General features: G+C 44.9%; 1 protein-coding gene across 1 annotated transcript in view; it reads left to right on the top strand.

The window, feature by feature from the left end:
- Positions 1-1,879: 1,879 nt before the first annotated feature.
- Positions 1,880-14,788, top strand: part of FRMD4A (FERM domain containing 4A) — a 391,047-nt gene continuing 378,138 nt past the window's right edge. Inside the window, exons 1-2 of the mRNA XM_074573322.1 lie at positions 1,880-2,143; positions 2,614-2,748. Coding sequence (XP_074429423.1) covers positions 2,704-2,748 — 45 coding nt within the window. The 5' untranslated portion in view covers positions 1,880-2,143; positions 2,614-2,703. The remainder of the gene's footprint in view (positions 2,144-2,613; positions 2,749-14,788) is intronic.

Raw genomic sequence — 14,788 nt, 5'->3', positions numbered from 1 at the left:
GCAGTGAATCATAGAATGGTTAGAGTTGGAAGGGACCTTAAAGATCATCTAGTCCAACCCCCCTGCCATGGGCAGGGACACCTCCCACTAGACCAGGTTGCTCAAAGCTCCATCTAGCCTGGCCTTGAACACCTCCAGGGATGGGGCAGCCACAGCTTCTCTGGGCAACCTGGGCCAGTGTCTCACCACCCTCAGAGTAAGGAATATCTCCTTATATCTATATATCCTTATATATAAGGAATATCTCACCTAAATCTCCCCTTTTTCAATTTAAAATTGTTACCCCTCATCCTATTGCTCCAGTCCCTGATACAGAGTCCCTCCCCATCTCTCCTGGAGCTCCTTTAGGTACTGGAAGGGGCTCTAAGGTCTCCCCGGAGCCTTCTCTTCTCCAGGCTGAACAGCCCCAACTCTCTCAGCCTGTCCTCACAGCAGAGGGGCTCCAGCCCTCTGAGCATCTTCGGGGCCTCCTCTGGACCTGCTCCAACAGGTCCATGTCCTTCCTGTGCTGAGGGCTCCAGAGCTGGAGGCAGCACTGCAGGTGGGGTCTCACCAGAGCAGAGTAGAGGGGCAGAATCCCACCCCTCAACCTGCTGGCCACGCTGCTGGTGATGCAGCCCAGGATGCGGTTGGCTTTCCTCCCAGGTATGACATAAGGGACTAGCCTTGAGTGTTGATGTCTGTAACCCAAAACCAAGGAGGGGGAAACCCAGAAAACGCCTCCCTGTGTACCCATCAGTGAGTCTACACTTTGTCTTGAGAGGTGTCCCATCTGTGTGTAAGTGGCTTCTCCCTCCCACACCTCCTGATGGAGAACCTGCTGGGATAAGGACGCCCCTGCCATCACCGTGCAACACCCAGGCTTGGTGCTGCGGCTTGAGGTGGGGAGGGATTTCACTGATCTCTGTATTTACATGAAAAAAACAAAGCTTCTCTATATAGCATGTGCTATACGTGCCCGACGAGAAGGGCAGTCCCCTGGCTCAGGAGTGGTATGCTGGGAGATATGGGTCTACCACAGATGTCCTGAAGGACCTTCCTAGGGCAGTGTCTGCAATCTCTCATGTCTCTGTGTCCCATTTGCTAAAACATGGTGAGAGTCGGGCAAATAAGTACTCTAGTGTGGTACGCGCCACAGCTGACCTGCCAGATGTATCCTGCAGAGCACAAGGGCTGGATTACTGCTGCCTGCCTTCATGGAGACAGTAATTTGATTCTCTTTTCTATCCGGGTGCCAATTTCTATAAAAATTGCAGGAATGACAAGTGTCAGAGAATTCAACTCTGGTTGAATTTGTCTGAAACTTTTAATTGCGTTACAAAATCATAGAGAGTGTGTGTGTGTGTGTGAATGTGCAGGTGGGAGCTGGAAGATGAGCAGACATTGTCATTACGTGAAACCTAACATTTTAGGAAATGAAGCCAAAATTCTGCTTGTATAGAGGGGAGAGGCAAGACTTGATACATGGAAGTCCAGGAGGCTTTTGAGCACTGTGAAATAGGGGTCCTACAGGTCTGGCGGGGCACATCCCCGTGAGGGTACTGGCCTTCCTACCAGGGTGCTCTGTTTATTTGTAAAGGCTTCCAGAAAGCCATCTTCCATTTGCGCCTAATGTTTAAACAAGGGGCTTATTTTCAAGGCTAATTTGTCTTTGCGTCTTAACCGGCCACATTTTCACAATTAGCCGTCTCCGGCCCCCCGAGCCGCGGGAGCTCGGCGGGGGATTGCAGCATGTCGCCTGGCAAAGGGAGGGAAGGGGGGGGCTGCCTGGCTGCCGTTTCCATGCGGTACAGGCAGCGTGATCAGAGCGCTAACACAACAGCCTGTGTAATTACATGTTCCTAGGAAGTGTGTTAGCTCCGCGGGGAGCTGAGTCCATTTGGAGAGGAGGAGGAGGAGAAGGAGGAGGAAGACACTTTCTTTTAGCGGGGGGGGTGGTAAGGTGAAAAGGGTCAGTGCGTAACCCAGCTCTCGCTGGAATATGATAGAGGTAATTGTTGCTCTCAAGTGAACGCCGGGTGCTTCCCGGTTCTGGCTCCTCTCGCTCGTTGCTCATGTCTGTATTATGCAGGCGTCTGTTTTCAAAACCAGGCGAAGCAGGGCTTTGCGAGAAGAGAGAAGAGGTTTGACCCTGTTGGAAGCGGTACGTTGCGATATTTGACATTGTTTCCGCGCTAGCATCGCCAGGGCAGGGAGGAAGATGCAGAGTCAGGGGCACAGCTGTTTCCTGCAACCTGGGCGTTTATTTAGGTGGAGGGAGGAGAGTGGCAATTAAAAGCAATTAGTTCCAGTCCGCGTGCTGGGGTAGGGGGAGGATGGCTTGGACCGAACCTGTCACGTAGGTGTTTGATACACGTCCTGTGTTGCTGCTACTCACCGTGGCAGCGTGCGCCTGAGCTTTAAATATCCTGCAGTTCCCGGTATCTTGTTTCTCCAGCAGGCTCTCCATTTCATTTTCCTCCTCTCTGTAGTGTAAAATTTGGCCTAGCTTAAGCTTCTTTCCCTGGCTGAGAAGGTTATTTCCTTCCCTCCTCTCCTCCCCACCCCTTCATCCATCCTCTCCTCCTCTTGCAAATGCTCTCCGACCCTGATTTGGGGTTTCTCTCCCTGCAGTCAGCTGTGGGCTCTGTGGATGCTTTGCCGTGACGGAGGGCCGAGGGCTGACTGAGTCGTGGGGAGGATTTGTACGTAGGAAGAGAGGAGATGGCTGTGCAGCGTGCTCCCGAATCTGCTCTGAGCTTGCTGATGGTAAGTGCTTGCTGAAATCCGTTTGGGAAAGCCAGGAGCGGGGGGGGGTGGGCAAGGGGAGCTGCACCGCACGGATTCAGGGCACCAAATCCACGGGAGGATTTTGCAGGAGTCACTGCTTGGCTTTTACAGGTCCCGGGGAACTTTGCAGAGGGCTCATCTGGTGCTTGCATGGAGACATTCCTCCCGTGAGGGGTTTTAAGACATCTGGACCAGTGCTCAAAGCTCGGCAGCAGTGGCAGGATTTTGGAGTCACCTTTCCGGCAGAGCTGACACTTGCATTTGGGGTTTATCCTGAGCTGTAGCTTTTCATTTCGTTCCTTATATCCGTGTCTTGAATTCTCACGTCCTTCTGCTTTCCCCCGCTTTTGCCCTTGCTGACTGGGAGACAACTTGAATGATGAGAGGGAGAGCTGGATTTCCCTGTTGGTTGGGAGGCAAGTTGTTAGCTGCATCCAGGTACCCGGGAGTTGTGTCGTTTGGGGAAGGGTCCTCTGATGCCATCAGTCGCCGCTCGCCTGGCTGCAGAGTGTGTCAGCCCTGCCACTGCCTGCAGACCACAGGGTAATGACTAGAATTTATCCGAGCTATTTGCTACAACATGTTGAGCCACTGACCTACTTCTCGAAGTTCTGCATATTTATAATATTTTAAAGAAGATTATTTAGCAAAGCACGTGGCTGAGTCCGGAAACATGCCGCTGTCCTGCCGCAATTAAAATAAACCCTTTTGGTGGGGTATTAGACAGTTGTTTAGCTTTACTGATTTTATTCTTTTTTTCCTCTCTCCTACTCTTGTTGCCATTTTCTATGCAGCAGCGTCAAGGATGGTTTTAGTCTAAGATCTCTGCTGGATGTTTTTCTGCCTAAATGTCACTGTAATGTTTCTGCTGGAGAGTTGTTACAAGCAAAGCGCATGTGTGTGTGCACGTGTGTGAACGCATACATATATATGCATTATATATATATTTACATAATTATTATTACTGATGTCTCTTCCGATTGTATTAGGAAAGGGTCCCTAGCACCCAGGGACATGAGGAGTTTAGCAAAGGGAGTGCTGCAGGATGATAGCCCTGCGGTGCCTAAGGTTGTTAACAAAGGTCAAGTTGAGAAAAGCAAATTTTATGTCCATTACTCAAAATGCTAAACATGCTATTAAGCCTCCGCATGGTTTGTTTTATATTTGCCCCTGACTGACTTGCTGTGTAAGCTCATTTTATTTCCTCTTGCTTACCTCCGGCCTTCCTGGCTTTTTAAATGGGCTCTTTCTCTTTCTTTTCCAAAGATAAATTGATGGGTGCCTGTCACCCCTGTGTCATTGTTCGGGCTGTACATGCTTTTAGTTTCACTACCCTCTTAATTCTCAAGTTAAACCTCTCCTTCCCCTGCCTCTGTGCTCCTTGAACAGACCTTGTCAAACTCTGGTACCGTGCCAAGCTGCCCACAATTTTTCTCTCTTAAAACGTGGCTTTCTGTGGCTGCATGGCCTTGCCCCAGTTGTTGTTTTGAGGTTGGTCAGGTGTTTCTACAGCTTTGGTGCATACTCTGGACCCCTTGGGTCTCCTCACCTTGGGCACAGCCCCGGGCAGGGTTGTTGTGGTCTCCCAGCCCTGCGTGGATGGGCTGGGCTGGGTTGGGGGTCCACAGCTGAAGGGGTTCCTGCCTTTCACCCCGTGGATGGTTGGGGTGGTGGCAGTGGGGATGTGGGGTTGCAAGAGGACTCGTGTAATTCTTTCGGCTCTGCCCTGGGAGGGTCTGGTACTAGAGGCTGGTTATAGGTGTGGGAAAGGTGATTTGGTATGTAAAATGCTCCACTTTTCGCCAACTCCTCCTTTTTCCTTAGCTTTTTCTCAGGTTGTGAATCAGTTTAGTTAACTACGGAAACCTTGTCCTTTCCCCTCTGCTCTGCCTTGGCTTTGATTGCAGGTTTGAGGCTCCCCTTGAATCAATAATAAATTCTTGCATAATTCATCCTGCAATGAGCAGCTATAATGGCATCTCTTCTAAAACTGCCGCCCTCCAGAGATTAAAGGATTAGGTATCTTCTGGAAGTCCACAGAAGTAGCTTTTAATACCTTGATGGGCTTTCTCCATTGAGAGAGTTTTCTTTTAGCAGTGAAGAGTATTTCAGTACTGCATTTCCCCTGCAATAGGATGCAGAATGTGCATCCAACCATCCATGTTTTATAAGACCTAATCAGCAGCAGCATTTGGCAGTGCTGCATTGTACTCAGTCTGAAAATATCTCCTTCTCAGTGGGGTATCTCAAAGCACTTTTTGTTGCAGGTAAAGAAACGAAAGTACAGAGGCATTAATTGACTTCCCTGGAATTTGAGGCACTCAACCGAGCGACTCAAGTTAGGTGTTTCCTCATGGCAAACTCCTTTCTGATCAATGAAGATGGGCATCTCCAGGGAATGGATTTTCCTTCCTATAGAAGGACCTTCTATAGGGCATGGTTATCTAGCATGAGTATGCCCCAGCAGAGCGAGCTGCACATGGGACCACATAGCATTTCTGGGTGCCAGACATGATGACAGCTCACGATGACTTACCTGTGCCTGGTAAATGCTACCCAGGACATGGAGTTGACATGGTGTAAAGCAGCTCCCAGAAGGCAGGTCAGCGGGGAGTCACGCATTGCTTGTGCAGCTGTTAGCACACCGGAGAATCTCATAAAACCTGCAGCCTTAGGTGGACAGGTCCTACTTCAGTTTAGTGAAAAAATATCGACCACACAATGAATTAATCTAAATTGTATCTGCTTTTGTTTTGATCTTGTTTTCTAGACAGTTGTCCTGGTTTGAGGGACGCAGGACTAATTTCTCTTTTAATGCTTGGAAAAACTGCACTTTTAGAAGACTCTGGTGTCTGAATTGGTGAAAATATTTACTTTATAGCCAGTCAGGCTATGTGGGATTCAAGGTCTCAGTGTCTTCGAGCCTTGCCAGGTGCAGGGATGAGGAGGAACGAGACCTGGGCAGTTGACCCAAGATGGCCAAGAGGATTATTTCATAACATGAACATCACATTCAATATAAATTAGGAAGTTTGCTGAGGAGTTCTCCCTCCCTTGATGGAGGCAGTCCAGAGAACTTCTTGCCCCGGTGATGGACCCCTGAGCCCTTCCCTTCCTCCTGAAGCCGCAGCACTCGCAGTGTCCCACATTTGCTGTCCCTGCTGGGAGTGCAAAGCTTCCTACTGATAGATCAGTATAATTCTTGTATATTTTATATTAGTATCAGGATCAATACTGGTTCTTTAGTATTATTGTTAATTATTTAGTTTTATCCCATCAAATCTATATTTCAACCCTTGTATTTCCTTGTTTTCCCCGATTCCCTTTCCTGGGTGGTGAGGGGTCATCAGGTGATAGAATAATTGTCTAAACAACAATAAATTGTTACGGGTTTCTCAAACCCTAACACCAGTTTAACAGGCAGGTGGGTTTTTCCCCCTGCTTTTAGTGATTTCTTTTTGTTTCTTTTTTTTTCTCACAGGCAAGGGAAAACGCTCAATGAAGGAGAATTTCAGTCTTAAGCATATATTTTCTTAACATAAAGATATTGTTTTCATACATGCAATCTGCAAACTTGTCCATTCTGGTAAATTACTTGTATTACAGATGGCTCTGGATTGTGCCCGGTCTGTAGAACTCCTGCCTCTTCCTTGCTCGAGAGATCACAGCAGCTGAGGGATGTTGCCTGGTTCAGCATGGAGGAAATTGGGCTGAACTGTGCCCAAAGTTGCTCTGCCTGTAGCATTGTCAAATCATTAAAACAGAGCTTCCTCAGCTCCTGTGAACCAAGAGGGGGGAGCACCTAAGCATGAAATAGCAAATACCATGTCTTGTTAGAAATGATAACACCTGCTGTTTTAAGATCATTAATGTTGATGGGAGTAAGTGCAATACCAGTAGGATTTTATGTCTGTCTTATTAGTATATTGTAAAATTTTAAAGCTGCAGACATATTGATTGCACAGATTTTAACAGCACACTATGTTATGATACCTGGTGTCTCTTGAGACAGCATTACTGCGTCTCATGAAAATAGATCTTAGGGACTTGACCTTCAAACTGCTGTAGGTCATAACACTAGCACTAATTAATCTGTGTTAAATGGCAATGGAGGTTCAGATGAGCAAGGTATACAGCTCAGAGCATACCAATTAATCCAAAATGATCTTAAAATGGTAGGGAAGAGGAGCATGGTTTTCTAAAAAAAAGCTAGCTCCAGCTGGCTCCTCTCACCCTCTCCATCAAATTGTAGCTTTACTGTATTTACAATCCAGCGTTGCTCTCTCTGGTCTGTATATATAAATGCTTTCCATGAAGAAATAACAATATACTATTTAGAAAGCAAGTACACTTGTAGATTAATGGTAACTGCTTGTGTTTGAAGGAGCATCTTTCATTTCAGGGGACTGTGTGATGTTTCACACTCTAAAATTCATTATTTTGTGTCTGAGTTGCATTCAAAGCTGAGGTTGGAATAGAAGTGGACGTGAGATATCCTACGTGACCCTCACTACGTGGGACACAGTTACCTTTACAGCTCAAGGGGAAAAAGGCTGCCAACAGGGAATTTGGAGCATTAACTCACGCCATGGTGTTCACAACGGCCAGGATGAAAAGCGAGACATTGGCCGGCCAGCCCACCGTCGGGCCTGCCGGCCTCGGTGTTTCCTTGTTCTGTTGGGTTGAAGGCATTGCAATGGGTGTCTAAGGCAGACACCTGCAACAGAACGACATGTGAAAACTGCTCCATTTCTAAACCTTGGCATAAAAAATTAGCTTCTGAGTGTCATTGTCCACTGATAATCCCAGTTTGCTGCTGTGCTTTCAGTCCTCCTTTAAAGAGGATTCTCCTGAATCATCCTTCCATTCCTCAAGCAAAGCTCCACTGGGGTCCTCAAAACAACATGAATCTCCTTGATCTGATCACTCTTCTGAAATGTAGCACTGAACTCTGTAAGGTCGCCCTTAAAACACACAGAGATTTAACTGTATCTTTACCATGTGCTATGAGAGCCATGCCCTGCTCGGTTGGCTTCTGAGGTGTTGGATTTCACATCATTCTGGATATTTCACAAATTATTTCACATTTGACTGCTAAGCTTTTATGGCTGAAGCCTGCCCTTCTGAAGGCAAATTTGGTAACTAACCAAAAAGATACAGAGCTTCTAAGACCCTTTTAGACCTAGGACTGACCCCCGCACGCCATAAAGCTCTGTTCTGTCCCACTCAAGCCTCTGGACAGATTGCAGCAGCGCAGCTTGGCTTGGAGGATCATATTAAATCCTTTGGGAGCAGCGAGGTTACAGGGGAAGGATGAGGTAATTTTCTGCCTCTCTCATCTCAGGCTTAAATTATCTCTATGTTGACAGTATGCAAAAGCCCTTGACATTCAAACCTCCTTGCTGCGACCTCATCTACAGACCGCGTTGACCTGGAAGGCAAGCTACGCTTGGCACGCTCCTTCTAGAAAAACAAAACCCACCCGTTTGCTGTCATTGCACGGCGTAGGGGTTAATGCAGCTCTCGTCTGATGCTGAGGCAGTGTGACGTGTCAGCAGCGCGTGACCCGTACATGGGTCCAGGAGTAAAGCAGCAGGGCTTGGGAACGAGCAACGCCTTCCCCCAGGAACTGGCCTCACCGCTGACATCTGGCCCTCTTCAGCTTCGTGCCCAAAATGAGGTCTGTGGGGACACTTGAACAGCGAGGGGAGGTGATTATGCAGCCCTCTCCGTGCTCCTTTTGCAGATATTTCCACCCTGCAGGTGTGTGGGCTTCATCCACAGCTTTCCCAGAAAGTCTGGGCGGGAGATGAGAACACACCATGGCACCTGGAGGTGGCTGGGGAGGAGCCGGGCCGGCAGGAATCTCCCTTCCTTCTTCCTTGGCTCCTTCCTTGCTCCATCCAGGCAGTAATTTGTTAATGGGCTTCACGAGCAGCAAATAGCTGAGCTGTGCTGGTTGCTTTTTTGGAGGATGGGATGAGAATAGCAAATTCCTGCTCCGTGCTTTGTGGCTGCTTGCTACCATGGACCCAAATTTTAGCCATTTCTTGTTGATAAGTTTCCCTGTAGCACTGAATTGTATCTGAACTTTACTACGTGCCTCCGTAAACGTGCAGTAAGACTTCAGACATGGTGATTTAATTCAGTTGAATGAGATTAAACACTCCCTGGGATTGCTCTTGGCTTCCCTGTGGTGGATGTCACCTTTTACCCATCTGAGCTGCAGGACTACAAAATCGTTATCCCTGCAATTCTGCTCGAGTGCATGCCATCAATTTTCTTTTCCTTGTCCCTCTGCATGAACATGTGCTGTAGAAGAAGCAGGCCATAATGTTTGCACATCTGAATTTTCCCATTTATTACTGCGCTTTAAAACACGAGTAAGAGGGATTACTGGTTTATCATATTTTTTTATTATGAATATCACTTGTGCCTTTTATTCCAGCTGCTCATTCGGAATGACTGATAAAATTATCTCATCAGAGATGTGGCCATTGATTTATTTTTTTTTAATGATGCTATAGACCATTGCTATTTGTAGAAGAGAATTAGTAGGCACTTGAGTAAATGATCATTATGATTAATTGGAGCCTTTCTACAGTTAGGAGTAAAGTAACGTATTAACAGTCTACCAGCACCAGCAATGTCCCCTTCGTTTCATGTGTCTCGCTGAAAACAGAAGCCACTAGCTGGATGTGGGGCCAGTCAGAGGGACTGGACTGAGTTCTGGGCTCTCCCCAGCCAGCATGCTGTCCCCAGCTCTCCATGACCACCATAAATGCTGCTGGGGAGAGCATGTTTCCACCCCAACCATCACCGGCAAGCCTTAGGTGAACATCTCCCCTGCGCCCCTTCAGTCAGATGCATCCATTTTGCCCCCACATGTCTTAATTTTCTCTGATTTTAAATGCCAACAAGCAAAGAAACTTGCAGAAGTGAGTTGAAATCAGTCATTTCACAAACAGGTTTTAATGGCACTGAGCGTCAAACTAACCTGAACCCATCATCACCTTCAAGTGACAAGAATTTTCTTGTTTAAATGAGTTCTTGGATTAGCCTGAAGATGAAACTCTCAAAGCACATGAAGCGAGGTTCCTGCTGGCCTTTTGGAAGGGTCATATTGGATTAGGTAGTCCTACTGAGAGCCCTGTTAGCACACACTTGTCCAGCAGCAAAGCCTGAGACCAAGTGGCATTTCCAAAGCCTTGCTGGAAGGCAGTGTGGCAGATCCTTCTTGAGAAGACTCCCAGAACACGAAGAAACCTACAGAAGTGTCTGTATTTGATGGAAACAAAAGCCATAGTGAATGCCAGAAACCTATTGAGAGGAACAGACCTGCACAAAAAATCTTACCAGTTTTTCACTCCTTCGTGGCATTAAAGCTGGTAATCCCCAAATTAAAACCAGCACCTACTAGTGCTAGTTCTAGTGCCTGGCATCAGCTTGTCAGGTCTTCAAAAAGCTAGTGATTGTGCTGAAATACCAACAACTGACCAGGAATGATAAGACCTGAGCCCACGGTGATTTTTTTCAGAGCATGTTGCGAAAGCCTTACTGAAATAATAAAACATAATGAATGGAAGTAAACCAGGAGAGCATAAAGCTGGGTGGAAAAATAATCCATACTGATATTCTTTGTAAATCAGTAGCAGAGATTTTGGGCTACCACATAATTTGGTAAAAACAGGATATCCCTTCCCCTTCCTGTCCTTACCCCAACACAGGCTGCCCACCTCCTGCCAATGAAGGGCTGCTCTCCGCAGTGTGTCCTTCGCTGTCCTCCCTTCTCTCAATCCATTTACAGCCACCAGAGAGCTGAAAATTATTTTTACGGTGGTTTTGCTAGTGCAGAAGCAGAATTCACACAGAGCCTCGCTCCACAATATTTTTCTATCTGTGGGCAGGCTGTGATGAACCTCATATTGCAAGACACTCGGCTTTGGCTCCCTATTTGTGTGAAGTTAATGGAGGAGTGTTGTAGAACATATGTTTGGCTTAATATAGGTTCCAGCTTTTCTTAATATAACATATTAAAGCAAAACCCGGGACAGCTTCACAGTAAATAAGATTGAAATGTTTTTCATTTTTTAATAATATGAGGCTAATTGAGTCGTAGTGGTCAAGGCACATTGTATTTCCTGGTAATTAATTTCTGTCTGTGACAGTTGACTGCATAAAACTACACCTTGGGCCATTAACCCCAGGTCATTAGTACTCAAGGAAATGTCTAGTGAAGGTCATTATTACTGCTCTTATATAAGCTATTGTAATAGAAAAAAAGTTGGAATGAGCTTTTCAAAACCCAATTTTCCGTGTTCTGGTCTCATTTCAGAGATCTGGGAGCCAAGACTGTTCTTGGTTTTTCTTCATGTACATTGATTTTAATGGGATTAGAGTTTTCCCACTTTCTTAAAAACAGGGACCACTTAATTGAGTGAGGATGTGAGTGAGTTTGTGAGGATGATGATCTAGTTTTACGTGGCCAAAAATGTTGGTCTTGCCAGAGGAATGGCACAGCTTGTGTTCTTATTGGCAGTCCCAGTGGGCTGAACAATGACTGAGCAAAAACCCAAACAGTCCCTGGTGTTGGCTTCGTTAACAGTAAGGCACAGACACTGGGTAGGTGGCTGTGGGGCAAATGGGGCAGTTGTTGTGGTGTTTGTGTCCTGATGTCTCAGGCTTCGGTTGAGTTTCCAAGATTTTGGTGATGGACCAAAATCAACACTCTCATGAAAACCAGCCTTGGTTGTAGTTATCCTACAGCCTCCAGAAGGGCTTCTCACTTCCAGCTCAAGCAGGAGCTATAAGGAGACTTGCTTTTGTGCTGTCCCTCAAACTGCTGTAGGTCAGAGTCCCCAGAGCAGAAGGGTGATATTTCTGCTGAAAACTAAAATTAAAACCCGACAGTTGCAAGAAGCATTAATAGCATTTCCTCCCCTGGCAGACTGGAGAGGTTGAGAATTCTGCTTTTTCTAGTTAAAGACAAAGAAAGTGCTAATGAAACCAAAAGAATGAAAAACATTTTATTTAGTACCTTCCTTTAACAAGATATTAATAATAATAGCACTTATTTACTATGTTAAATATAGTTTTATGTGCAATGCTGTTTTCCCTAATCATGTGTTTAAAATAGGGTGAGTATTTCACACAGACAAAAGTCCTTGAATCAGTATTCTGAGACTGTAGGCTTTAATGAGATTGCAAGGAACCACTTCAGCTCTAAATAGACAAAATTACAGACCGCAGAAGATACAGTGATGGCACGAGAAAAATGATGGGGAAGTTTTCTATCTTGATGAAGTTCCTAGTAGTGGGGTTTTTTTTCCCCACTGTGAAATTTTGTTTTGGAGTCAGGACTTAAATAATTCCATATGAAGAGACCTGTACTGCCCTCTTGATTGATATAGAAACTCATTTTGTCACCATCTTTACTGCAGTATATAAGCAAAGGCTTATTTGCTCGGAGTCCTCTACTGATGGATTGCTCCTCTTGAATTCTCTTCCTCCTCTGTATCTAATGCCAGATGCAGCCTCTGCTTTCCACTGCCTTGCAAGAAGAAAGAAAACTAAACACGCTGCTTACACTGGTTCCTACACAAATGTAAAAACATTTGTGTACTGTGGGAACATTTTGACTCATTCTTTCATCAAAGTTTTACTACTGGACTTCTTTGGTCAGGTAGTGTTTAGGATATTTTAGGGAGTTTCTCATTTCTGGATGCACCATTTAAATTTGAAGAGCTAAATAAAGAATCATCCACGTGGAATTTCCCTGAGAGCTTTGATTCACCAGTAGGAATTAAACCTTAGCTGCAAAGTCCAGAGGTGTCTGGTGTCTTGGACATGGCTCCTGTTCTGAATGTTGCTGTTTGGTTTCTCTCTGGTGATTTACCTGAGATACCGCTTCCAAATACAGGTTTCAGTCATTAGCTTTCTACATTTCTCCCAAGAAAATGCATCTGTGCTCACATTGCAAATAAAACGTGTCTGTTGTAGCTAGCCCAAAATATATTTGGAGAGAAGAGGAGGAAATGAGTGCTATCCACTTGCATGATGAAATGTAAACCGATGTCAGAGCGTTACTGGACCTTTTAAGACTGTATGACCACACGAACAAAGGAAAAATCCAGCAGTTTTGTATGTAATAGAAGTAAGGAACAAATCCTTTTCGAAATCTGCATTATTGTCCATGTATAATAAAGCAGGAGTGGCTTAATTGCCAAAGCCTATGCAAACAGAATAGTATACAGTCATCTCTGAATAAGAAAGCAGTCCGTTTTAATTTTTAATAATCTTTAAATAAGTAAACATTCATAACACTTCTGGTATTTGTGCACTAACACAACTGTCTCTGGGTAGCCAGCGCCATTCTTTCATACGTAAGCTGGTGTCAGTTGATTTCTCCATGGCCAGTAGCTGTAGTTGAGTCTGTTTAAGTTCCATAAAACTTCCCCCATTGCAGAAAACCATTTGTGTCTGAGAGAGAAAGATTTGATCTTTTCTTAGGATCGAGCTGGGAGGAGAGTGTAAATCCATATTGCTCTACTTATCTCCGTGACATTTCCAATTTCTACAGATGCAATCAAAACAATTTGGCTCATTGATCTTGAAACTCTTTGACGATTTCACCCTCTGAGCTGAGTGGTGTGACCCGTACTTGCTTTTCATCGATAAAAGTTTTTACCTAGATCAAGATCGCACGGTTGCTGCATATTAGCTATGAATCTTGGAGACTGTTATTGGTTTACTAGTGAAATATTTATTTTCAAACTGAAATGAATTCTTAAATGAGTCATTGCATACATACCCTGCCTTGATATTTTTAGGTGCTAAAGCCACTGTTTCAATGAGGCTGGGATGGAGAAATTGTCCATAATATTTCCGATGTACAATTAAAGTGCCATCTGCCTCTGTGATGCAGCAGATGTATAATTGATATTCACTGCTGATTTGCCACTTGGTTTTCTGCAGATATTGAATGCTGTAATTGTTTATACAGTATGATGCTAAATACCCATGTGAGAATTTTCCTCCTCACGTGTTCCCTACCAGAAGTATCGCTACCTTCCCTAATACTCAGAAGGTGGATTCATTAAAAGACAATTTACAGTTAACTAAGCCAAAATCTTACAGGAATCCAGTGAGTAAGTAAGAAACAAGTTTTCAAAAGGAGCGCCTCATTCCTGTAGGATCACGGTTTAATATATGAAAGCTTGTTGGGAAAACTTAAAATGTTGATCCCAAATCTGGTTACCTTTGTGCACTGATTTAAATGCAGGATGTAGCCAGGATTAAAGGAAAACAGTTGGATTTATTTTTTCCCTCCTTTCTTGCAGAGATGTGAACCTTCTTCAGGGGAAAATATTTATGTAGAGTAAACCCAAAAGGTCAACTATAACATCAAAAGGACTGTTTTTTCTAGAGCAAAGACTATTTAAATAAAAAAACAGAGATAGAAACCGCAGCAGTTAATTCTGAACAGATGGGAAAACAGAGATGTGCTACTTTTTTTTTGCACCGTCATTGCTTTTAGGAAATGCAATCATTAAAATCTTGATCAATCAGCAGGTGTTAATTTTACCCTATGACTGTCTTCTAAGATCCTCTGTCTAAGAATACTCTAGACCTGAATCTGCTCATGCTGAAATAAAAGCAAATGTCCCTAGTAACTTCAATGGCAGGAGTTTAGTGGCTCTATTTTATATTGCTGCCCTTCTTTTTGAGAGAAGTGGCTTTTTAGCACATTAGTTAAACTCACTGTGAAGTGCCAATGATTGTCCAGGGCTTTGCATTCGGCTTCAAAAGAAAGAAAAATTGGTGATAGAGAATCTGAATCTGGCCTTGTTGAAAGTAACATTTTGAGTAATCATTTGTTAAGCCAGTGCCTGGCTCGCAGGAAAAGCCAGGTCTCCAGGCACTCAGAGAAACCAAGGTCCATCCTGTCACAACTTGTTCCCTTTTCGCAAGCCATTGCCTCTACGCGGCACCAGCATGATCTAAGAAGATCCCCTGTGTC

This window comes from Larus michahellis, chromosome 1 (assembly GCF_964199755.1).
Source record: "Larus michahellis chromosome 1, bLarMic1.1, whole genome shotgun sequence".
Taxonomy (NCBI): domain Eukaryota; kingdom Metazoa; phylum Chordata; class Aves; order Charadriiformes; family Laridae; genus Larus; species Larus michahellis.
The sequence above is the reverse complement of the archived record's forward strand: the minus strand, read 5'-3'. Positions and strand labels throughout refer to the sequence as shown.